At 58.9% G+C, this 24720-nt stretch overlaps 1 protein-coding gene across 12 annotated transcripts in view; it reads left to right on the top strand.

The window, feature by feature from the left end:
* EPB41L1 (erythrocyte membrane protein band 4.1 like 1) overlaps window positions 1-24720 on the top strand; it is a 68251-nt gene that overhangs the window by 39931 nt on the left and 3600 nt on the right. For 2 of the 12 annotated variants that reach the window (XM_059862375.1, XM_059862376.1), the window contains 22 exons: window positions 1337-1527; window positions 2068-2232; window positions 2925-3029; window positions 3105-3147; window positions 3810-3885; window positions 3992-4210; window positions 4302-4389; window positions 4649-4801; window positions 5504-5601; window positions 5749-5924; window positions 6329-6477; window positions 6992-7027; window positions 8784-8975; window positions 14603-17161; window positions 17697-17804; window positions 18910-19308; window positions 20655-20747; window positions 21141-21224; window positions 21422-21484; window positions 22375-22470; window positions 23307-23387; window positions 24250-24366. In XM_059862375.1, coding sequence (XP_059718358.1) covers window positions 1354-1527; window positions 2068-2232; window positions 2925-3029; window positions 3105-3147; window positions 3810-3885; window positions 3992-4210; window positions 4302-4389; window positions 4649-4801; window positions 5504-5601; window positions 5749-5924; window positions 6329-6477; window positions 6992-7027; window positions 8784-8975; window positions 14603-17161; window positions 17697-17804; window positions 18910-19308; window positions 20655-20747; window positions 21141-21224; window positions 21422-21484; window positions 22375-22470; window positions 23307-23387; window positions 24250-24366 — 5274 coding nt within the window. In that variant the 5' untranslated portion in view covers window positions 1337-1353. Of the gene's footprint in view, window positions 1-1336; window positions 1528-2067; window positions 2233-2924; window positions 3030-3104; window positions 3148-3809; window positions 3886-3991; window positions 4211-4301; window positions 4390-4648; window positions 4802-5503; window positions 5602-5748; window positions 5925-6328; window positions 6478-6991; window positions 7028-8783; window positions 8976-14602; window positions 17162-17696; window positions 17805-18909; window positions 19309-20654; window positions 20748-21140; window positions 21225-21421; window positions 21485-22374; window positions 22471-23306; window positions 23388-23704; window positions 23893-24249; window positions 24367-24720 lie in introns of those variants that run through there. The other 10 variants (XM_059862377.1, XM_059862380.1, XM_059862378.1 and 7 more) reach the window with 10 other exon arrangements.

Here is a 24720-nt window from a genome sequence, read left to right as displayed (position 1 = left end):
GAGGAGGATCCAGGGAGACCTTGGAGCCCCTTCCAGGGCCTAAAGGGGCTCTAGGAGAGCTGGAGATGGACTGGGCACGTAGGATGGAGGGACAGGACAAGGGGGAGTGACTTCCCACTGCCAAAGGGCAGGGATGGATGGGATACTGGAGAGAAGTTTTTCCCTGTGAGGGTGCCGAGACCCTGGCACCCTCACAGGTTGCCCAGAGAAGCTGTGGCTGCCCCTGGATCTCTGGAAGTGTCCAAGGACAGGTTGGGCAGGGCTTGGAGCAGCTGATATAGGGGAAGGTGTCCCTCCCACAGCAGGGTTTGGAATTGGAATAGGATCTGCAGGCATTACTCAGGACTGCTGGTGTGGCTGCTCTGTGGGCAGGGTGGGTGATGTGACCACAGGGTCACAGATGCTCCAGCTGAGCCACCTTGTGCAGCCACAGCCCTTGGACTCAGGTGGGGATGATCCCAGCAGGTGCTGCACAGCTGGACATGGCCGGGTGGGGAGCTTGCAGGGCCTGAGCAGCCTGAGTGGAGAGTGGGTGATGGTCCAAAGGGTTCTCCCTGACCTGTGGAGTGTGGACCCTCTGAAGACACCTTGCTAGCCCACGCTGTGTTGGCATAAAATGTTTCAAAAACCATAAAGGTTCCAAAAACACACTGCTGAGCATCCCGGCATGGAAAGTGCCTTCCCCTCCCTGTTCCTGGCCCTGGATTTGTTTTTCAGGCAGCTGGGGTTGGAGGCAGGAATCCACAGGGTCCCAGGCTGGCCGTGGGAACCCAGCGTGCTGCTGCTGCTGGGGTGGCCAGAGGGGAGCAAACCAGCCAGCCCGGATGCGAGCTGTGGAGCTGTCCATGTTTGCCATTTCCTGTGTCACTGCAGCCTTTCCCCTGACTCACAGCCTGCCTTTTCCTCCCACTCCTAGAAAACAGCGAGGGAAGGTTCCAGCCAGTGCAGGGGTGTGGGAGCAGGGGGTCAGAGCAGCCCCACTGCCTGCTCTGCATGACCAGGTGCATCCCTGTCCATGGTGGGTCCCTGTCACCGATGTCCCTCCCCACTGCTGGCTCTTGTCCTCCAGCTCAGAGTATGAAATCCTGGTGTCTTGTGCTGGTATCCAGCCCTTTGCAAAGCCAGCTCTTGGCACAGACAGGGAGCCGGGCTCTGGCAGTGGATCTGTGAGTGGACAGGGACTGGGCTCTAGCAGTGGATCCATGCGAGGCAGAGATGGGCACACCCCTAGCCTGTTCCAGCCTCCCCGAGCAGCCAGGCATCCCAGCCGGCTGCCCGGGCAGCATCCCCCAGCCCCAGGTGACACCTGCTGTCTCTCCCCCGGTGGCGGTGACAGCGCGGTGACCGGCGGTCATGACAACGGAGACAGGCCCCGGCTCTGAGGTGAGGAACGCGCAGGAGGACGCTCCGCAGCAGCAGCTGGAGGCGGCCGCACAGGGCCCCGCGGCCGCGCCCAGCCCCGCCGGCCGCGACACCGACCCCAATGAGAAGCTCGGGGCACAGCCGGACACCCGAAACATGGAACCGGTGAGTGGGTGTCGGCCGGGGAACGTGGGAGGTGACGGGCAGGAGCAGCACGGGAGGGGCCGTGCCGCCGCTCGCTGCTGGCCGTGGGGCCGTGAGGCGGGCCCGGCCCGTGGGCGCTCGGCGGAGGTCCCGAGAGGAGCCCCTCGGGCGGGGCCGGCCGGCCTCTGCCGCTGCCCGCACGGCTCCTGCAGGCAGGACGGGCCGCGGCAGCCGTGTGCCAGCCCTGGGAATGGCCCTGCTGGCCCGCCGTGGGAGTGGGCAGTGGTGCCGTGTCCCCATTGAGCTCCTCGGGCCCGGCTGCAGCCGGGTTGGCTGTGGGGCTGAGCTGCTGCCCTGGTGCCTGGGCAGGGAGATTTGGGTGCCGAACTGATCCCTGGTGTCCGTTTTCCAGGGAGTTCGGCTATGTTGGCAGTGTGGGTTGGTGAAACTGGGCACTGTCCATCAGCAGGTGCCCCACTCTGCTGTGCAGAGCCTTTCCCCTCTGCCCTTGTGTTCCTCAGGCAGGGCTGCCAGGTAACCCTCTCTGTGTCCCTGCTCCAGGGCACAGACATGGAGGACAAGGACTACAGCGAGACCGACGGGCTCTCTGACAAAACAACTCCCAGCAAGACCCAGAAGTCACCCCAGAAAACCACCAAGAAAGTGAAGAGTGCCCTGTGCAGGGTGACCCTGCTTGATGCATCCGAGTACGAGTGCGAGGTGGAGGTGAGTCCCAGATTTGGGGGCCTGTACAGGTACCAAGGACGGGACACTCCTGAGACTCTGCCCAGTCCAGAGAGTCCTGAAGGACAGGACTCCTCCTAAGACAGCTTTGTAGTACCTCGGTCCTAGGGAAAAACACACACAGAAATAGCCATTTAAGTTGAAATTTCAAAATTAGTTAAAAGTCTGGAAAGAAAGACCCTTGCAAGGGATATCAGCCCAGTGAAACCAAATTTGGCAGCTACTCATAAGAGAAAACAGTGTCTAAGTCAGAAGCATAATGGCTGGGGATAGAGCTCTGCCTGGCGGTTCAGGCACCTGGCAGTGGCTGCAGGATGGGACAGAGGGGACATGCACCTGTCAGTGGCTGCACCAAGGGTGCTCTCCGTCACTCCACATGCTCTTGGCTCCTGGTGGCCCTTGTAAAGCTATGCTTGGGGATTCAGCCACCACTGCCACCAGGAGCCCATCCCTGCAGCCCTGGGACCTGGGTGTCCCCACAGTGGTGCCCCATCCCTGCTGCCATGGGACACCCTCTGGGACACTGCTTTAGGGACACACAGGTGATCCTGGGGCTTCAAGGCTGGGATGTGCTGAAGCCCACGCTGGGTGAGAGCATGTTTTGGTGGTCACCTGGAGGGTGTCCAGGAGCCCAAGGGACCAGCTGACCATCAGCCTGTCCATGTCTCTGACAGAAACACGCCCGAGGCCAGGTGCTCTTTGACATGGTGTGCGAGCACCTCAACCTCCTGGAGAAGGACTACTTTGGCCTCACCTTCTGCGATTCAGACAGCCAGAAGGTGAGCATAGGGGGTCCCTCTGCAGCCCCCCCTCCAAGGTGGGGGCCCCCCTTACCTGCTGTCTCCTCTTTGCAGAACTGGCTGGACCCCTCCAAGGAGATCAAGAAGCAGATTCGCAGTAAGTGCCTGGGGAGGGTCCATCCTTCTCAGCCCTGGGGTGTCCCATGGGGCTCCTGGATAGCTCAGTGTGGCTGTCCTGTAGCAGGTCACCTCCCCTCTTGCCCTAGAGGGGACCTTTGGCAGCTGGCTTGGGGACAGGGACACTGTTGCTCATTCAGCTGTTTGTTACCCACCTCTTCTCCTACTCATGAGAGGCGAGGGGACAAAGGACTCTGTGCCACTGGAGAGCTGTCTGAGACTTGGTGCTGCTCTGGGCACCACCTGCCCTGTGCAGGGGGGACAGGGATGGTGGGGAGAGTGGGGGTCCTTGCCGGGACAGGTCCTGGAGTACATTTGCCTTGGTATTGCCTTGCTGGGATGTCAGAAGAGCTGTTGCCCAAGGTGTCACCTTCTGGGACACAGGAGGCTTTTGCTGGGATGCTGAGCTTGTGGCTCCTGCAGGTGTGATGCTTGGCTGTCCCCAGCTCTCTGGGGAGGATTCCCCAAAAGCTGTGCTGGAATCCCAAGGGCTGTGCCCCTGACAGCCTCTGGAGCCCCCTTGTCCCTGCCCTGTGCATGTCTTGGAGAGAGCAGCAGGATCATCAGTGGACACATGGATACGCCTGTGCCCTGTGTGCAGCCCCACGGGTGCTGTCCTGAACTGCTCTCTCCCCTCCCCAGGCGGGCCCTGGAACTTTGCCTTCACTGTGAAGTTCTACCCTCCAGACCCTGCCCAGCTCACAGAGGACATCACCAGGTGAGGACAATGGGCCTCCTTCCTGGAGAGCCCCAGCCTGCCCTGGCCGGCACCAGATAGGTTCCTGGGCCCCCTGCCCCACTCTGACCGCCTGCCCCTCCTGCAGATACTACCTGTGCCTGCAGCTCCGTGCCGACATCATCACGGGGCGCCTGCCCTGCTCCTTCGTCACCCACGCCCTGCTGGGCTCTTACGCCGTGCAGGCCGAGCTAGGTGACCACGACACTGAGGAGCACGTGGGCAACTATGTCAGCGAGCTGCGCTTCGCTCCCAACCAGACGCGGGAGCTGGAGGAGCGCATCATGGAGCTGCACAAGACCTACCGGTGAGCCCTGGGAGGGGAAAGCACGGACAGGACAGCTGCCCCACGGCGCTGGACTGCCCAGCCACGTGTCTCACTCTCTGTCTCCCTGCAGGGGAATGACCCCTGGCGAAGCAGAGATCCACTTCCTGGAGAACGCCAAGAAGCTCTCCATGTACGGGGTGGACCTGCACCACGCCAAGGTACAGGGCTGGGGGCTGCCAGAGTGCTGCCCCTTCCCAGCCTGCTCCTGCCAACCTTCCTCCTGCAGGGAAGGCTCCTGACATGGCTTTGGTGACACCAGAGAAGCTCCAGAGATCAGACTCCACCAGCCTGGGGTTCACTGTTCCCTCTGCCAACCAGGCCCCTGCAGCATTCTGCAGGAGGGATGTGGCGCTGCTGGCCAGGCTGGCTCTTGCCAAGCTGCTGACCTGTCCCCTCCCGTCCCCTTGTCTCCTCCAGGACTCAGAGGGCATCGACATCATGCTGGGCGTCTGTGCCAATGGCCTGCTCATCTACAGGGACCGGCTGCGCATCAACCGCTTCGCCTGGCCCAAGATCCTCAAGATTTCCTACAAGAGGAGCAACTTCTACATCAAGATCCGCCCAGGGGAGGTGGGTGCTAGGTGCTGGTGCAGCCCCTGGGTACCTGTCCTGAGGAATTGGGGCTGATGGTGAGGATTTCCTCACCTGGCTCTGGCCGCTGCTCCAAGGATCCCACATTTATGACCATACTGGCCAAGAGAGCATATTTCCCACATTTCCTGTGGCATGGATTTCCTTTTGTGCTGTCCCGTGACTTCAGCATCTGAGGGACCCCAGGATCCCATTCCTGACTGACGTCATGACCCTGCTGGTATAGGGAGCTTGCCCAGGAATGGGGGTTAAGGGCCATTTTTGTCACATCTTCACAAGGTTTTTTCATTCATTTTCAGACTTTATTTCCACTCATTTATGGTGGGAAAATGCATTTCTACCCACATGTTCCAGCAGGCTGGAGGATAAGGACAGCCCACCTGGAATGATGCCCTCAGACCAAAACAGCTGTAAAAGCTTTTGGTTTCTTGAGGAAATTTATCTTGCACTGAAAAGCCATTTACAGCTGAGGAAAGTGCTTAGGCCAGAGATGTGGGGTGTATCACTCTGCTGGGCATGGTGCTGGTCATGGACCATCCCAGCATGAATTTGAAGAAGATTTTTGGGGGTGTTTTGCATGGTCACAGCTCCTGCCAGAGGAACCTGAGGACTTTGTCAAGGTCCTGGCGTGTCCCCCGGGGCAGGATGTGCCTGTAACAGCCTGTCTCTGTCTCCCCCAAGTACGAACAGTTTGAGAGCACCATTGGCTTCAAGCTGCCCAACCACCGCTCAGCCAAGAGGCTCTGGAAGGTCTGCATAGAGCATCACACCTTCTTCAGGTGAGGCACCTTCTCTAGACCTTCTCCAGGCCTCTTTTCCCAGAAGCAGACACATTCCTGCTTCTTCTGCAGTAGGTGCACGTGGGGAGCAGTGCCAGGGGGCCTGACTGGGGCTCGCTGACACTATCCCACCCCTGTGACCCCCAGGCTGGTGTCCCCAGAGCCACCCCCCAAGGGCTTCCTGGTGATGGGCTCCAAGTTTCGGTACAGCGGGCGCACGCAGGCGCAGACGCGCCAGGCCAGCGCCCTGATCGACCGCCCCGCGCCCTTCTTCGAACGCTCCTCCAGCAAACGCTACACCATGTCCCGCAGCCTGGACGGAGGTACAGGGGACAGGGGGACACTGCTCCTCTGGCAGGAACAGCGGAAGCTGCCCGGCCTCGTGGGCTGGGTCACAGCAGTATCAGGCTTCCTTCTGGAGGCTGTCCCCAGCCTCATCCCCATGGCACAGGGGCTGTCCCCACCCCCAGGCGTAGCTCAGATTGTGCATGAACAGAGGGACATGGCAGGGCTGGGGTCAGGCAGCTCAGGGACACATCACCCCTTCCTCTGTGCCCTGGGACCCCTGGAACCACCTGACCCAGGTGTGAGCTGGCAGGGGCAGGGGGCTGAGGCAGGAGCTGGGTGGCAGGGCTGGGGTGACCTGGCTGTCAGAGCTGGAGGGGCAGGGGGCTGAGGCAGGAGCTGGGTGCAGGGCTGGGGTGACCTGGCTGTCCCCCATGGGCAGAGTTCTCGCGCCCAGCCTCTGTCAGCGAGAACCACGATGCCGGGCCTGAGAGTGAGAAGCAGGATGAGGATGGTGAGTTTGGCAGCAGGAGACGCTCTGAGACGGAGGATGAGGAGGTGACCACCCCGACGAAGATCAAGGAGCTGAAGGTACAGCCGAGGTGGGCAGAAGAGGGTGGGCGTGGAGGGGTAGGCAGGGCCTGGGTGCAGGCAGCAGGGCTGGGCTGCAGGCAGGAAGGGTCACCTTGGGGCAGGGTTCCTGCAGCCCTGTCAGTGTCAGCTGTGCCCCAGGCTGGTGGGACCCTTGGGATGTGGCTCTTGGCCCCACCAGTGGAAGTGGAGCTGTCACAGAGGATCAGATTAGCTTGGATTCCCCAGAGCCCTCCAGGTGATCTCAAGGCTCATCTCCAGGCAGGGCTGGGCCTGGAAGCAGCCCGGTTCTGGGACAGGGATGGGGACAGGCTGAGCACATCATTGCCCACCACTACCTGGGCACAGCCCAACCCCTCCTGCCCTGGTCCCTGGGCTGTCCAAGCCCATTTCAGCCCCATGCTGGGAGGGGAGGGGGGGGGTCCCTACCAGCCTATCAACTTAACTGTGGTGTTTGTGACAAGTGCCCTCAACTGACCCTGCTGGTTACTTTTAACCCTCTCTTTGCTGCCAGCCGGAGCATGAAACAACCCCCAGGCACAAGCAGGAGGTATTCTGTCTCTGGAGTATCTTAGTCCTCATTGGTGCATCATATTGTCCATCCTTCCCAAAACAAGTCCGTCTGTCACCCTATTTACTGGAATACAAGATGCACCGGGCCGGGGGTTGGGTTCTGGAGGAGCCCGAGGAACAGACAGCTGGGGATCAGCTGTGGCATCTTCTATCCCACTAAGTAAGGTGGTCCTGATCATGCCTGTGAGCAAGAGCCCTCCCAAGGGCAGGAGGGCCCCTGGCCCATTGGGATGACTTGGCTTCTGCTCGTCTTCCTGACCCCACCATGTCCTCACCTTGTGTCTCCTCTCCTGTGGAGCTGGTCCCATCCTTCTGCTGGCACCCGACCCACGCTCTGCTCCTGCCTGACCCAAACTGACTCATCCCCCCCTGCCCAGCTCTCCTGCAGCCCCCGGAGAGCTGGGCTGGGGCTCCCCAAGCACTGTGGCTGCCATCCCACCCCACAGGGGCCTAGAGGCTCTGAGCTGCCTGAGGGGGCCAGCACTCACACCAGCCCTGTGCCTGCCCACCCTGAGAGGGGCTGAGCAGAGACGGAGGCTGAACCCTCCCTGCACAAATTGTGCCTGTGGTGGCCCCATCAGGAACGATTCATCCTGGCCTCAAATCCAGGGGTGTTCCCCGGGGGATCCCCTCTGTGAGCAGAGATCACAGCTGGAGCTGCCAATGGGAGCAAGCACTGCCGGGGGATGGGTTTGGCCACGCCGGCACCGCCCAGGCTCCTTGTGCAGCCCCAGCGGGGGTGGGCATGGGCCCCGACCCCGCCCGCCTCATCGGGGGTGGGCTCCGGCCCCGACCCGGCCTGCCTCATCGCTTGCCCACTGCATGTGCATGTGCTGCGCCCAGCCCAGAGGTGGGCACACCTAAGCCCCCCTCAGCCCGGGCATGCGGGGCCAGGGCGGGACTTTTCCTGAGCTCTACTGAGCTCTCTGCGTCTGGAAAATTCGGTGGGGCTTTTCCGGACTCTCACGGGTCTCCGCTCTGTTGCCGAGGAGGTGCCGGGGAGGTGTTTGGGGGCCTCCTTTTGAACCTCAGGAGAGCTTTGGGTTTGGGTTGGAGGCAGAAGCCAGGTTCCTCCTGGGAGCCGGTTTGCCCACCTCTGTGGCAGGACGAGGGGGCGCCCCGGCGCCGTGCCCTCCCCAAGCCACGCTCTGACACTGACCCCTCTTCCCTGAGCACTCTGAGCTGTCCTCTCTCTACAGCAGATCAGACTCACCCCACCCTGGGCTGATCCACAGGGATCCAGTCTTGGATCCATGCTGGACATCCCTGCCCAGCCCTGGACCTCCACTCCTTTGCAGAGCCTGCTCTGGAGGAGCTGTGCTGGAAATGCCTTACTGAGACAGAACCTGGGCTCCCTTTGTGCCTAGCACCAGACAACAGCAGAGGCTGCTGGTGTTTCCAGCAGGGTCCCATTCCTTGCTAATCCCAAGGCTCTCCCCTCCAGGAAGCTTTAGTATGTCCCCAGCCAGAAGGACACAGAGCCCTGGAGATGCCACCAGGCCATGCTGTGTCCTTCACCTGCTACACACATTCTGCTGCTGCCTGCTCTTATAGAGCTGCTCCCTCTCCTACAGTGAGACCTGCAGACCATGGTTCTCCATTATGCTCCTCATTTGGCTCCTGAGACCCTAAATTCCAGCCCAGTGTGACACCAACCCTCCCGGTGCCCCTGCTCATCCCTTTGGACTGGGCTGCTGCTTTAACCATCACTCTCTTCCTCTCTCCTTCCCAAGTTTTTAGACAAGCCAGAGGACGTTTTGCTGAAGCACCAGGCCAGCATCAATGAGCTGAAGCGGACCCTGAAGGAGCCCAACAGCAAACTGGTTCACAGGGACCGGGACAGGAGGCTGCCTTCCTCACCAGCCTCTTCCTCACCCAAGCACGAAGATGAAACCCCAAAGGGAACCCCTGAAAAGGCCACTGAGGTTTGTTCTGCTGCTTCTCTTCCAGAGAGGATCAGGATCTGTTGGGGAGGAGTCCTTCAGCTCCTGTGCTGCCCTGATGGAGCTCAGTGGGAGTGATGTGCTGGGGACAGGGGTGTTGTTTCTGTGGTTTTGAACCATTTTTACTGCTGGTGGAGGGGTCTCCCTGGGCACTGCAGGAGACTGTGCAGCCCTTGTCTGGATGGGTTTTGGGGCTACCTGAGAGGTGGGCTGTGGCTCTGGTGGCCCATGGGGTTGGGTTTTGCTCGTTCTTCTCAGGAGCAGCGTGTGGGGCTGGGCCCGTGCAGCTTCTGCCCGTGGGTGTCCCAGAAGAGCAGGACCAGGCTCCTGTGCAGGGGTGCCCTGTGGTGCTCTCAGCAGTGGAACCTGGGTGATGGGAGGAGGTGGAAGATGAGTGGTGCCACACTGGTTCCCACAGCCACTTCCTCCCTTCTGGATATTCTGCACACTGGCTTTGCACTGGGACCATGGGGCAACAGGAGAGTGCTGGAACTGGGGTGCCAGCACAGAGCCCCTCGTGCTGGAGGAGTATGGATGTGGCACAGCTGGGCTCTGTGGCCTGGGTTCCTGCTGGGCTCAGTGCAGGCAGCATGTGACAGGCATGTCCCCCTGCCAGCCTGGATGCCCTGTACCCCTGCCAGGGACCTTCCCTGCCTGCTGTCCCTCGGCGGGGCTCTGAGCCAGTGCTGTGCCCGCAGCAGGGGACATGGCTCCAGGAGGGTGGGTGCCACACGTGGGGCTGCTCTGCCCTGGCTGCCCCCTGTCATGGAGAGGGCACAGGCTCTGTGGGGAATTTGGGATGTGCCCGTGTTCCCAGTGGGCCCAGCACTGCCCAGAGATGGGACTGCAGGGGGGCTGTGGCCCCTCACAGCGCGCTCGGCTGGGAAGAGGAAGAGGGGCTTTCCCCCACTTTGCTTTTACCATGGAATATATCAGGTGCAGAGATGTGAATGGAGCATGTAGAGCTGGCACAGCTGTGACCTCTGTCCATCTATCTATCCATCTTTCCATCCATCCATTCATCCATCCACTCACCCACCTGCCCACCCTTTGTTCCTTCATTCCTTCTCAAATTCTCCCTTTCTCTCTCTCTCTCTCTTTCTCTTTGTTTCTGTCTCTCTGTCTCTGTCTCCCTCTCTCTCTCCCCGTGGGTGCTGGGGTTTCCGTGCTGGCACAGACGATGGAAGAGGACACCTTAGAGGATTTTGCATCTGAGCATGGAGCTTCCCTAAGCATGGAGTCTTTCACACAGAAAAGCCTTGTCTCCTCTCCTGAGGTTGTCATCATTCCCTTTCTCCCCCACCTCTCACTCCCACCATGGGGGTCCCCAGCCTGCCAAGGGGTCTTGTGCCCTCGGAGCAGAGCTGCCCATGGGTGGGTGCCCTTTCTGGTGATAGGCAGGACCCCTCCCAGGACAGGGCTGTTGGTGAAACCTCTCCCCTGGCTGTTCCTGCTGGACTCTGTGTTCCTGGAAAGAGTTCCCAGTGCTGGTGCGGGGCTGTGCTGGAGCCCAGTGCTGAGGGTCCCAAGGCAGAGGTGACCCAATGGCCTGGACACCTGGGTGGCTGCTCCAGCAGCCTCAGGCTGTCCTGGCTGCAGCTGGAGTTCCCTAGGCCCAGGCACCCTGACAAAGGGCATCCTTGGAGGCATCCTTGAAGCCATGCCTGTGCACAGCCAGGTGACGCTCCATCAGTGTGAGGGGTGTGAGCTCTCAGCACCCCCTGCGTGTGGGTTTAGCTCAAGGGAGGGGACAGCCAAGAGTGGTGCCTTCACTGTGCAAAAGCAGGCTGGGGTTTAAGCTTTGGTTCTGGCATGATTTGCCCCAAGGACATGCGGTGCTGGGACACTTGTCCTGCTTGAGCACCCCAGGGAGAGGCAGAGGGGTGGGGGACAGGCTGGGCACACTATTGCTCCAAGTGGATGTCTCTTAGACCATGCAGAAGTCACTAGCATGGGCAGGAGCCTGAACCTGGGCTGGCTGAAGCAATCCCCAGGAGGCAGGATGGGGGTCAGGGCACAGCCTGGGCTTCAGCAAGGATATGGCACCTTCAACGGAGCAGCAGCATCTCCTGGTCCGTGTTGGCACCCTCCCCATTCCAGTATTTGGGAGCTGCAGGACAGAAACAGCAGGTGTGAGGTGTACATTCATCTCCTGAGTAGTCTTGCCCTCGGTGTGCCCAGCCTGAGCTGGGGTGCAGGTGCTAAGGTGGCCTCACCAGTGGTTTCTCTCCAGGCATCTGTGACTGAGACTTGGCTCTGACATGTCCCCATGTATACCCACAGGCCAGAGCCTGTGGTCTCCCTGAAAGATTCATGGCCCCCAGGGGGTGATGGCACAAGGACAGCACATCTGCAGAGCCTGGAGCTCTCATCACTGCCAGAAGGTCTCCTGGGCTGCAGGCCCACTGGGCTTGGATGGTTTGTCACTTCCAGCCCTATGGTCCCACTCCTGCTGGAGGATAGGAACGCTGGACTGGGCAGTGCCAGGAGCCTCTCCAGCCCCCAGTTTTGTCCCAACATCTGATTCCCTCATTATCCTTGCCTGAGGCTGTGCTTTCCTCTCAGGTGAGCTGGGTCTCCCTCAGAGCAGAGAAAGGCAGCAGGGGCACTGAAGGATGCCCAGGGGAGAAGCCCCCATGTGCCTAGGGCTCTCCAGGGCTGTGGCCCCCGTTGGCAGGAGCAGAGGCTGTCTCTGCTTCCTGCTGTTCTCTTTCCTTTCTGTCTCTTGTGCTGCCTAGGCCACAGTGGAAATGGCCTTCCCAGTTGCTCCTGTCCCTAGAGCAGATGCATGGGGAGGGAGGGAGGGCAGGAAGTGTGAAAGTCACTTATCTCTTGGGAGGTCAAGGCTGGTCTCTGGACAGAGCCTTCCCAGCATTATCCCTTCAGAGGCAGCTTTGTCGTGGCTCCATCCTCCAGCCCACTGACCTCCAAAGCTCACAAGCTCCCTGCTTCCCTGGGGGATGTGCCCCAGTATCCAGAGATTTGCTCCAAGCATCCCCCAGAGCCCTCAGGCTCTGGAGACAAAAGGGCTGCCCTGAGCTGTGAGCTGTGGCCAGAGCCCTCCTGTGTAGAGTTCACATCGCACCAAGGAGGAGTTGGATGTCCCTTGAGCTGGGCTGTGCTCATCTCAAGAGTCTGAAGAAGCTGGTTTGGGAATAAATCTGAAACTTTGGGGTTTTCCTGACTGGTGAAGAGGTCCTGTCATGGATGAAGACGTTCCAGGGGTCAGACTTTTTGATCTACATTTATCTTGGGCCTTAACTCAGAAGAGGAGCCTGAAGAAAATCATCCTCTTTGCTCAGGGAAGATCTCCTCCGAAGGACTCTGCTTTGCAGCCAGAGAAGAGAAACGAGAGGGCTTTGCTGAGGAGATTTGTACACGTGCCTACAAGCTGTCCATCCTTGTCCTGGCTGAGAATGGTTTCAGCAGTGGGACAGCAGGGCAGGAGCAGGAGAGAAGCTGCTGCACCCTCAGGAAAGTGGCTGAGTGTGGCTGCTGGACAGGAGGGAGTGCAGAGGGACTGAGGGCCAGACCAGCAGGGCTGCCCAGTCAGGGGGGGATGCTGCTGCCACTGGCTCACACCCACCTGGGAACAGCCCCGGGGCAGCCACTGCTCCTGGCAGGCACTGATGGGCTCTGTTCCCAGTTCCATGGAGTGGAAGGAACAAAAGCTGCACTGGAGGCAGGAGTGGAGGAAGGGAGCTGGTGCAGGGTAAGGGGCTATGGGAGAGGCTTGTGCTGGCGGGCGCTGGGGGTCAGGTCTCCTGCAGACCCTGCTGCTCAGAGGGGCTGCCTGACCAGGGCAGAGTCCTTGCCAAGGATTCCTCTGGCACCAGAGGAGGAGGGTGCCCTTGCTGCCCCTCCCCATGGATGTCCTGGCACTGCAAGGAGCTGGTACTTTCCTACCCTCAGGGGTGGGGTGGTCTTTTGGGGGGCCCACAGGCTATACCACAGCACAGCCCCCAGGTGCTTCCCTACATGCTCCCGGGGGGTTTTGGGGGCAGAGGGAATCTTGGCAGAGCCTGGGGCAGGGGCAGGTGGGGGGCTGCAGTGAGGGCAGGGGCAGGGCCTGCAGCGCTGTGCCAAGGGAGCTCTGCTTCCTTTGACACCTGGCAGAGAAAGCAGCAGCTGGGAATGGCATTCTTCTGCTGGGGCTTTCACTGACTTCTCATTTCCTTGTGGGAGCTCTTCCATTAGTAACTGGTTTTCCTCCTTTCTTTCTCTCCTCTAATATTATCTTCCCTCCCTCTGGCTCTGCTCCTCTCTGCCCCCTGTTTCCCCTTCTCCAGTATCAGTCACTAGGTTTGCATTTTGGGTGCAACTGCTCCAGACATTCCCCCAGTGCCCTGCATGGGGTGAGGCTCATGTTTCCAACTATTCCTGGCTGGAGGGGGCACAGACAGGCAGCCCCCTCCCAGGGCCTGGAGTGCATCCTGGTGCCCTCGAGGACCATCCTTGCCCCTGCTGCAGGCTGTGCCCAGGCAGGCTGTGCCATGGGCAGTGCCAGCCCCATGGGGAGCCCCAGCACTGCCCTCCTCATGTGCTGCCAGGGGTGGCTGAGCTGCCTCATGGTGCAGATGTTCTCCTGAAACTCTCTTCCCATGAGCTATTTCCTACCTGCTGTTCCAAAAGTGGCTGGATTTTAGCAGTGTTTTGTTCTTGGCCCTCATGAGGCCTTTAGCTGACGTGCAGGATGAGCACATGGATTGTACAAGGTGTCCCTGGCAGCAGTGACCTGGTGTCCCCTGCCAGCAGCACGGTGACATTCCTGCTGTGGCCGTGCTGCAGGATGCTCTGTGGCCTTTGCTTGGTCCTGCTGCTGAGCCCGTGGTCTTTTACACTTCACAGGGAGCCTTTCACAGGTGACAGTTGCTGAACACTTGTTTTCAGCATGGCTGGGTTCTGAGGAGATGTCCCTGGTGAGCTGGAAAGGAGGGATGGCCTTTTGGGGAATCTGAGCTGCAGCATCTGGTAGGAAAGGGACAGGGCCTTGCTGATGGCTTGTAGTGGTTTCTTTCCCTGCTCGTGCTCTTGGCAGTCTGACAAAATCTTAGGGCACGTGGATGATGCTGAGTGAAGCTACCCAAAACCCAGGGCCTTGCTTCCAATGAAATCTCACCCCTGGGAGTTGCCAGAGCCAGCTGAAAACAAGGGGGCAGCCAGCTGTGTTCCCCTGCTTCCAGAGAGACCCTGGTGGCTGTTCTTGTGTCTGCTGGGACAAGAACACTCCACTCCCACTCTGTGCCACCAGCAGAGCCCCAGGTATTGCAGGTGTGTCCGGAAGCCACCACTCAGAGCAGAGCACTGTCCCCAGAGAGGACACTGGCTCGGTCCCCAGTGTGACATCAGCCCCTTATTTCCAGCCCCTCTCTCCATCAATGAGTGGCTAGGCTCTTTGTACAGAGCCTCAACTCTGGCCTTGATAAGAACAATAGTAATAATAATTAATAGTAATAATAATAATACTAATAATAATAATAATGACAGTGATGATGACGATGATGTAGCCAGCCCCGTGCCAGGCAGACCAGCTGTGCCAGTTGTGCCAGCAGCACTCAGGGCCAGGGTGTCTGATGCGTTTAACTCTTCTTGCTCCAATTGCAATGCAGGGCTCGGAGCACTGGGTATTTATAGAGAGAGAAGCCCCTAGGCTGGAAGCTGTAGCTCTGAGGAAAACTCTGAGAGCCAAGACGGAAGAAGCACGTGCAGGGACCTCGGAGGGGAACACGAGTGGGAGCCTGACGAAAGTGGTGGTGACGGTAGGAAAAGCCAAGGACGTGGCAGGCCAGGAAGAGCCAGCAGCTGCAGCCTTGGAGACGAGGAAGAGAGCCAAAATGATTGCTAGTCCTGAGGATTTTGAGTCTGTGTGGGAGAATGAGCTCTATGAGAAGGAAAGCAGGGGTGAGTCTAGCCCAGGGGAGGCACATCCACCCACCAAGAGTGCAGAGGGGGAGCCCCAAGAGCCAGGCAAAGGCACGGCCACCAGGGAGCCAGGGCTGCCCAAGCCCTGTCAGCAGCCTGAAGAGAGGCAAAGGACCAAGATTTTGGAGCCAGAGCTTCCCCAGGGAGAAAGTGAGGTGCTCTCCAAGGATCGTGCTTCTGCAGCCTTCAGGAAGCAGGAGGCCAGAGTGCCAGCCACGGCCCCAGAGCTCCTGAAAATTAAAGTGAAGGCTGGCGATGATAGCTCAGAGACTTCTGCAACCCAGAGGATCATCTACTTAGGAGATCCAGAGGGGGAGGAGAAGGACAGTAAAGCACTTCTGGTCTTGGACACTGGTGGGGGGCTTGGCTTGGAGGAGAGACCAGAAGCCCCAGTAAACACATCCAGGGAGGGGTCCGAGCATGTCACACCTGTGGCAGAAGGGTTCCAAGCCCTGTCCTCAGCAAGTCACCAGCACAGGACAGTGTCTGAAAAACCCACTGGAGCACCAGAGCCACCTGGGATGAGCTGTGATGAGACCAGCCTGGAGGGGCATCCTCTCTCAGGATGGGAAGAGCTGTCCCTGCAGCCAGAGAAAGCACCTGGTGCTGGGGTGCCTGGAGAAGTACCCATGGGAAGTGAAGGCCTGCTGTGTTCCCAGGAGGTGGGACCAGAGGAGATGGAGCTGCAGAGCTCAGTGGGAGGCTTGAAGCCATGTGGCCTGACAGGGGATGGCCCCAGGGCTGAGGAGCACAGAGGGAGCCCAGCACAGTCCCCAGACATCTGCCCAGCACTGGAGGGGCTCTCGGGAAGGGTTGGAGGAGACAGTGACAGGGAGGAAAGTACCAGAGTGGTTCTTCAGATGGAAGAGATAGAGCCCAAGTCACCGCCATCATCAGCTGGGTCTTGGCAGGGCCACACTCACACCACGGGGCTGGAGGGGGACAAACCCAGTGCTCCTGTCCCTCCACCCCTTCCCCAGAAACCCAGCCCAGTCCCTGTGGAGCCATCTCCAGGTATGGAGCCTCAGGGCACAGACCTGTCCTTGGGCACCAGCCCTGCCAGAGAGGTGGCCATGCCCGAGCGTGTGAGCCCCTCCATGGAGGCGGCACTACCCATGGGCACTAATCCTGAAGCTGAAGAGCAATCCCAAAATGTGGGATTTGCCTCATGGAAACCCCATGAGGTGAAAAGTCCTGTTACAGGAGAACCACCCCAAAACACAAACACTGCAGCAGAGTCAATCCAGGTTAGAGACCTGGCCACCAGGGAGATGGCCCAGGACATGGACACAGCACAGAGCAACGTGCCTGCCACTGAAGAGCCAGTGCAGGAAGAGAAGCCCATGATCAAAGAGCTCTTCCAGGGCTCAGGGTCAGGGAAGCTGACCAGAGATGGAGGCTCCGGGATAGAAGAACTGTCCGATGGCAAAAGCTTTGGCATGGCTGAGCTTCCCCCCAAGGGGGAAGATGCTGAACACCAGACTGAGACAATCCTGAAGGATTTGCCCCTCCACACTGCAGATCCCAAAGCACAAGAGCCACAGCAGGACTCGGAATTCAGTGTTGGACAAGATCTGCAGGGTGGGAGCCAGACAGTCACAGAAAGCACCAGGGACAGTGACCTGGCTCCAGGGCAGCCACCACAGGATGACTCTCCCCCTAGAGCAGCTGCTGATGTCCCACCCTTCCAGTCCCCTGCAGCAGGATTGTGCCAAGGAAGCAAGGCATCCCAGCTCTCTGCCCTGGTGAATGAAGGCACGACAGGGCAATCAAGTGGTGAGACACATCCAGCAGAGCCTGGGGTGTGCATGGCTGGGCTGGCAGGAGCTGTTGTCCAGGAGCACGGGGATGCTGCCATGGCCCCAGGAGGCCAGGAGGACAGCAAGAGCTACAGGGAAACTTCCATGGCCTCCAAGATCAAGATGTTTGAGCAAGGCAAAGCAGAGCGAAGGGCAGCCCAGGAGGGACAGGAGCATGTGCCTGAAGCTGAGGCATTGGTGACAGCCACAGGGAAGGCAAATCTGGCACAGGATCTGCCTTTGAGCACCGGCCTCGCCTCACCCTCTGCAGTGAGACCTCTGTCCAGCGTGGGCTCCTTGGCCCTCGGGCAAGGGGCTGGTTCAGGAGACACCTCCCAGCCTCACTCCCTGAAGGAACGAGTCTCTGCTGAGCCCGAGCACGAAGAAGACAGTCCCGACCTGGCCTCACCCGACTCCGGCTGTGAGCTCACCCTGGCCGAGGCCGTGGTAACTGCACCGAGTCGTCCGGACGGGACATTCATGCGCATGTTCTGTGGCTCTGCCCGTGTCCAGTGGCTCCTCACACATCCATTGACTGGCAGCAGGCGCTTTGCATCCCTGTCCTCTCTGTCTGTGTGTGTGGTCAGGCTTCACTGGCTGCATGCGCAGCCGCTGCCCAGTCGGTTCATCAGCTTTTGTTTTGCGCCCCCCCAACATTTTGGCCCCCTGGAGAATGCTGCTCGCTGAACCCAGGAGGGGCACCCGAGCTCCGTGGCCGGGAGCAGGAGAGGGTGCTGGGGGGTGGCTGGAGGAGCTGGGACTGTCACGGACACGCAGCCCCAGCAGCAGTGTGCCCACACTTCCAGCTTCACCCCTGCATTTCCTACGTTGGTTGATTACCCCTTCTTGCTTAGCTGCCACCCTGCCCTGCCTTCAGCAAGCTGGTGGCCGGCTGATGGAGTAGCTTCCCTCGCTCTCGTGAGCACTAGAGCAGCTCCTGCAGAGTTCATTTCCTTCCAACTAACCCTTTTCTCTAATCCAGAGCAAATCTCAGCAACCAAGTGGGGAAGAAAAGGATTTATGTGACCCATCAGTAAAATCCAGCCTGAAAGAAGAGAATGTAAAGGCTGCTGTTCCAGTGGTGTCGCAGGTCTCAGTGCTGTTTTGCTAAGTGCTTCTCCCGGCAGTGTGAGCGCTCGCCCCGCGGCCAGGGCTGTGCTGCCCCTCCGCTCCCTTTGCAGGGCTCTCTGTATGTATTGGTCAGACACACCCCCCAACACGTGTCTGCAGGTGTGTTCCCCTGGTGCTGCTGGACACCCTGTGTTTCACCCATACCTCTCAACCTCCCACAGTGCCGAGGGAGGTGTGTGCCGGCATGGCCCGGCCCATGGGGGATGGCCCTGGCTGTAACGCTTGGAGCAGAGGCCAGGAGGTGAGGTTTCCTCTGGCATCGGTGAGCTTAGAGCTGTTCTTAAGGGTCAACTGGGTGTAGATTTTCCATGGCTTCATGGCAAAGTGGGGCAATGGGATACGTCCCCTCCGATGGCAGAGTTGAGAGGTATGTCCGTGTCTGGAGAAGAGTGGATGGAGGGAGGTCATCCCTTGGCTCTGGCCATGCTGTCAATTACACTGACCAGGTTGCCCTGAGACTCACCCGAGGCCTCCGGAGGGCAGTTGGTGTCAGTGGGGCAGACTCACCCCGGGGCAGCTGTTGGGCTGGACCTCCCCCCAGGGTGATGCTTCACAGGATGCTCAGTGGAATTGGCTCACTCCTCCTCAGTGGAATTGGCATCCTCCTTTGCTTCTCCCTCACCATGCCTGGCTGATGGGCCCTTTCCTTTCAAACTCTTCTCTCTTTCTTTCCCTTGTTTGTTTTTTTTGAGGCACTGACATTCGATCCTTCGTCTGAGCTCTTTCTGAATGTCTCCTGTCAGACCCATTGTTTTGCATCCATCTGCTTCCACCAGCGCACTGAAGTGCCTCCAAGCTGGCCGAGCTTTTTTTTTGTCTGACCGAGCCTTTTTGAGATGATTCATTGCCAACAAACTTTTGGCACAATCCAATGGAGTCGCCTTCTCTCCCCCAGCAAAGCCACTGCTGTCAGAAAGGTTTCGGTCTCCATGCTTGAGTTGTGTTTGACTCTACTCTGTGATGTTTGCTGCAGCCTTCCTCCTCCTCCTGCTGCTGCCGTGTCCCCGCCGGCGCTGCCCCGCGGTGCTCACGGCCCCGTCTCTCCACGATTGTGTCTCCTTCAGAGAGCGGGCGTGAGGGAGGGTCCTGAGGAGAGGGTGAAACCGCCCCGGCACAGGGCTCCCGAGAGCGACACCGGCGACGAGGAGCCCGACCAGGAGAAGGACTCGGTCTTCCTGAAGGACAACCATTTGGCCATTGAGCGCAAGTGCTCCAGCATCACCGTCAGCTCAACCTCCAGCCTGGAGGCAGAGGTGGACTTCACCGTCATCGGGGACTTCCACGGCACAGCCTTTGAGGACATCTCCCGCAGCCTGCCCGAGCTGGACAAGGACAAGAGTGAAACAGAAGATGAAGGCCTGGTTTCCTTCCAGCACACTGACAAAGTAGTTCCTGGACTGGAAGAGGATGTCAAAGGCAGGGATAAGGTCTCCCAGCCCAGCCCAGATGTCTCCCAGCCAGAGGTACACAGGGACACCATTCACCGGGACCGGCCCGGTGCCATCATGCCTCCGTGTCCCTTGCGCCCGGCATTGCCTGGCGGGTTGCGCTCCCAGCTGCTTTTGGGGAGCATGGCTGCCACCCCCCATTCCTGCCTGGTGCACGCTGTGTCTGTGTTGCATGGCTCTGTCACGTGCTTCGTGCATCTGCTAACCAGGAGAAGTCATTGTCACCTCTGTCCCTGCGTGTGGCTGCCCCGGCACAGCCCACAGCAGCATGTGCGCCGCAGGGAGGGCACGTGGCACTGACTGTCGGAGCTGTCCTCGTGTCCTGCATGAATTCAGTGACCAGTCTGTGTAGTGCAGAGCCATGTGCTGCCCACTAACCTCTCTGGTCATGCTGGCGCTGGGAGGGATTGGCCTCGTGGAGCCGCCCTGGAGCTCATAGAGGGTCACTCTGTGCTGGGAGGGGTCATAGCAGGGCTAACAAAATTGCATGTGCATGTGTGTGGGGCTGAGTGCATTCACGGGGACGGAACAGCAGAACCAGCCCTAGCTCCATGTGGCCTTGTCTCTGTGCTGGGCCAGAGCCATCTCTGGCACACCCACCTAGGGCAGCCGCTAGCCCTGCAGGTAAGTCCCAGTGCTGGCCAGAGCTGCTGACGTTAGTCCAGACCTAAAGCCAGGAAAGACCTGCAGAATTATAGGGAGCTGTCTCTGAGTCAGCCTGGAAACCCTGGTGTGTAGCTGTGGCCGTGGGGGATCCACTCCAGGGCTGTTGGCTCGGGAATACTGAACACTGGTGAAGCATCTCCCATGCAGGAGCCCTTGGCAGCTCCAGTTTCCTGCAGCAGGGCAGTGCTGGCAGCCTGTGTCCATTCCCCTGCGGCTCTGACATTCCAGGTGTACCCAGAGCTACCAGGAGCTGGTACACATCACGAAATGACTGTAGCACAGGCATGAAACTGGTTTGGTGGCTCTCACTTGGCTTTTGAAGAACAGTTTGTCCTTATCCATGGTGTCTATTAATCTATCCAAAAATCCCAGGGACAGAGCAGCAGGCCTGATTTGGGGTGTGTGGGTCACAGGGCACTGTGAGTGGTGCCTGTCTGCCCAGGGCAGCAGGCCAGCCCTGTAGTTTGCCTGGGTAGGACTCACAGAACATCGTGTGTGTGGCACCTGCAAAAGACCAGGGCAGGGATGCTTTGCCAGGGGCTGCTGCACAAGGAGCACAGAATTAGAGTGGCTGGGCTGGAAGGGACCTTAAAGGCCATCTCTTTCCAGCACCGTGCTGTGGACAGAGCACTCAGGGCTGTTGGCATCGTGTCCCAGGGCCTGGCTCTGCTGACTCTCTGCTGTTCCTCCTGCAGCCCTCAGCCCCAAAAGCAGATGCTGTGACTGTGAAGAAGCCCGAAGCAGAAGGCTCCGCTCCCCATCGGGTCAGCACCACAGACACGGCCCAGGTGACATGGTGGCTCCCCAGAGAGCCTGAGCCCTGAGGCTGCCCTAAGCCTCAGCTCACCAAAGCCTGTCCCTGGCAGCAGGGCTGGGAGGGCGGCGGCTTTGTGGGGTGGTTGGGGGCCTCTGCTCACCCTTGGCGTGGTGAAGTCTTCAAAAAACACAAGCTAAAGTCCAGCCAGAGATATTGTCTGAATGTCCCTGGCCCCACCTGCCATGCTGCTGGGTAGTGCTGGCACACAGGAACATCTATAGTGGGTGACAGCCACCAGCTGGCTGTAGCTTCACTGCCCTCCCTGGCTTCCTCTGGCAGCAGGATATGGCCACATTGTCCCTGCAAGTGTCACCCACTCTCTGGTGGCACCTCCAGGCTCACCTGGTTTCCTTTGCTCTGGCAGGTGGACGGAGGCACCCCGGGCAGCAGGGACACCACCACCACCACTGGCCAGGCTGGCACCACAGAGACAGCACCGGTGACCTCAGTAAGCGGGGCTGGCCCTCGAGGGTGGGGGAGCCACCGTCCCCTGCGCTCCCTCTGCTCCTGTGGGAGTGACTGGGGCCAACTGTGCTGGGGGGACCCTGCCGCACTGGGGGTGGGGGGGAACAGTTTGGAGGGTGACACCTGCCACGTTTACCCCATGCCAACGTGAGCCAATGTGCCTGTCTGCTCTTCTTTCAGGATCACGGCACCAAGGCTGGTAAAGGGGCCGCTCCCACCACAGACCTTCGCTCCCTGTCACCGGTGAGGGGGGACCTGGTGCCACCAGCAAGGCCAAGCTGGGGAAGCCAACCCTGTGGGGCTGGAAGTGGGTGGGATTGGTCCCTCTGGGCCCCCTGCTGTGTTCCCAGCACTGGTACCTGGCTGATGTATTGGTACTGGGAAGGGAAGAAGGATGCTCAGGAGGTTGGGGAGCAAGAAGTCAGGAGGCCCCAGCCTGTGAGCTTTTTCCTATGCCAGATCCATACCTTGAGCATCTGCCTGAGGAGGATAATTCCCCAAAATACCCCAGTCCCTGTTGCATTGGGCTGAGATGCATTTAGCTTTGGGTGTCCTGCGGGGTTACCGAAGGCCACCCACCCACAAAGTCTCCTGACTCCCAGTGCAGATGGTGGTCACCAACCATCCTGCCCAATACAGCCCTTCCTCTGGAAAGGAATTTCTTACTCCACCCCTTTGTTTTGATGGAGTCCAGCCTGGCCAAACACCAGGTGCTGCTCCAGGCTCATCCCTTTGTGCTGCAGGGAGAGCAGCACTGGTGCTGGGGTACCAGTGCATCCTTCCCAGCCTTCCCAGCCCTTGGCATGTAAAGTGGGATGGACAGAGGCAGCCTGAGAACTCTATGCTAGAGTGGCCCTGAGGGTGGGTAGAGAGGAGCCAAAAGCAGCTGTAAGACCCTCTGCCCAGTGCAGAGGCCCTCTGCAGCTGCTGTGGGCTTGGATACCTGTGGAAACCTCTCCCTTTCCCCCCCCAAGCCCTTGGTGCAGTTGGAAGCACAACTCATTGCCTTTTTCCCTTGCTGTGCTCTCCCCTCCCTGCTTGGCTGAGGGGGTACATCCCAGTGGGAACTCCTAGCTGGCTTCCAGGGCTGGGGCTCCCAGGACTCCCCTGACCGCACTGCTTGTGTCCCACAGATCTCGGGTGGCTCTGCTGGCAAGGAGGTGCTCACCAGCATATTCAGTGCCACTGCAGAAACGCTCTCCACCTCCACCACCACGCATGTCACCAAGGTGAGAGCAGCTCCAGGACTTCCTGAAAGCCACTGGAATTAGGGGATGGGTGGATTTATATTGTGCTAGGTACAGCAGAAAGGGCCCCTCTCCTTCCAACAAGCCAAGAGCTGTGTGCTGTCCCATGGAATGGCAATCCCACAGAGTGCTCTGTGCCCTTAATGCTACCTGTGCCATCCAGCCAGGCAAGCACAGCCAGGGGTGTGCATTCAGCCAGGGGCAGGCCAGGGCTGGGAAGTGAAGGAGACGAGGCGGCAGCAGAGGGTCTCACCCATGGCCATTGCATCCCCAGATTAAATACACTCTTTTCTTCCAGGGAACAAGGGACAGGATGGAAGGAAATGGCCTCAAGTTGCACCAGGGGAGGTTTAGATTGGATATTAGGGAAAATAACCTCACAGAAAGGGTGGCCAGGCAGTAGCACAGGCTGCCCAGGGCACTGGTGGAGTCCCATCCCTGGAGGGGTTTCAAAGATGTGTAGCTGTGGCACCTGGGGACGTGATCAGTGGTGGCCTTGGCAGTGCTGGGGGAACAGTTGGGCTTGGTGATCTCAGAGAGCTTTGCCAACCTCAGTGATTCTGTGATTTTATAAAGACAGAAGCAGCTCTGTGAGGGAGCTGAGCAGCTCGGCACCTGCCCCAGCCCTTCTCCTTCCCCCCTGGGGGGTGCTGTGTGCCACACTTCTCCCTGAGCCAGGGGCAGTGGGAGCTCTGCTGGATTACGGGGCAGTTTCTGAGGGGATGCTGGTGCTGTTCCTGCTCCTGTGGCAGAGTTCCCTCCCCTGCCTGGAGCTGACTGCTGGGACAGGGGTGAGAGCTCTCTTTCTCCTCACGCAGACTGTGAAAGGAGGGTTCTCCGAGACCCGGATAGAGAAGCGCATCATCATCACGGGAGATGAAGATGTGGACCAGGACCAGGTAGGAGCAGGATACTCTGCCTTTGCCTAGTTCTGGCTTGCCCTGGATGCAGCACTGCATGTTTCTGCTTCTGGCTGAATCTGTTAACTGCTTTTGGCCAAAAACTGACCACCGAGACCCCAGACCTGTCCAGCAGGGTGGGTTCCCACGGGTGCAGTGACACTCAGGCCATCTCCCTCCATGAAGCCATGGCAAAGGCCACATCCCAGTGCAGAACAGAGTGATGGCATCACTTTTTTACGGTCATAAACACATTTCTAGGTGTCCTTTCTCTGTTGGAATACTCTAAAGTGACCCAGGTCACCTCTCTCTTCCAGCACAATCTCACTACAGATTGAGCCTCTCCAAGTGACGGTGCCTCAGTGTCAGAGGACAAAAAGTGACACACTTTTGGGATGAAATAACAAAGACTGACACAAGTCTTTAGGTCCACAAGGTCACTTTCCTGTGGCCTCACAGGGATTTGTTACTTAAGAAAAAAAATAAAGAGATAAAGTAATTAAAAGGCTCTGAAATAATTTTTAGAATTATAATAATAAATTTTATCATTCCTGTAGATTTTTCTAGTGTTTTCCTCTGCCCAGGTTTCAGTAGTGCATCTGTACAGGAAAACAGCAGAGAAAGGCAGCTCGTGAGGGCTCTGAGTCATGGATGAATTCTCAATCATGCTGGATTCCCATGCTGGGCTTCAGCCTCTTCTTCCAGGCTGCTGTGGGTTCAGCTCTGAACCCCTGCATTCCTGTCCTCCTGGAATCCCACTCTGCCCACTGGAATGCTACTCAGCTGCTTTCTGGCTGCAGTCAGGGTGCCTGATTGCAGGAGAGGGAGGATAAATGCTCTCTCTCACCCTTCTGCTTTCCAGGCACTGGCTTTAGCAATCAAAGAGGCAAAACTCCAGCACCCTGACATGCTGGTAACCAAAGCTGTGGTGTACAGAGAAACAGAGCCCTCTCCAGAGGAAAGGGACAAGAAACCTCAGGTAGGTGGAGAAGCTGCCAGGTGTGATTTACACCTGCTGGTAATGGTGCTGTAACAGGTCATGGTCTCTGGTCCCCACCAGCCACAGATGGTGGCATGGTGGCTCAGGGCTCAGCCACCTGGTTGTGGTCAGGAAGCCACTACCATGCCACTGAAAGCAATGCTGTGGATGTCACCCTGCTGTCCTGCTCAGCACAGGGCTCGGAGGCATTTGATGTAAAAAGGAAAGGACTTGGAAAGGACCTGCTCATCCCCCTGGGGTGGGAAGGGAATGAGGGGATCTCAGGTTTTTGGGTAGGCTGAGGCACTTGGCTACAGGTTATGCAAAGCCAAAGTATCAGAACAATGTTGGCAG

Source organism: Haemorhous mexicanus, chromosome 18, assembly GCF_027477595.1.
Source record: "Haemorhous mexicanus isolate bHaeMex1 chromosome 18, bHaeMex1.pri, whole genome shotgun sequence".
Classification (NCBI taxonomy): domain Eukaryota; kingdom Metazoa; phylum Chordata; class Aves; order Passeriformes; family Fringillidae; genus Haemorhous; species Haemorhous mexicanus.
This window is presented reverse-complemented; position numbering and strand designations above follow the sequence as displayed.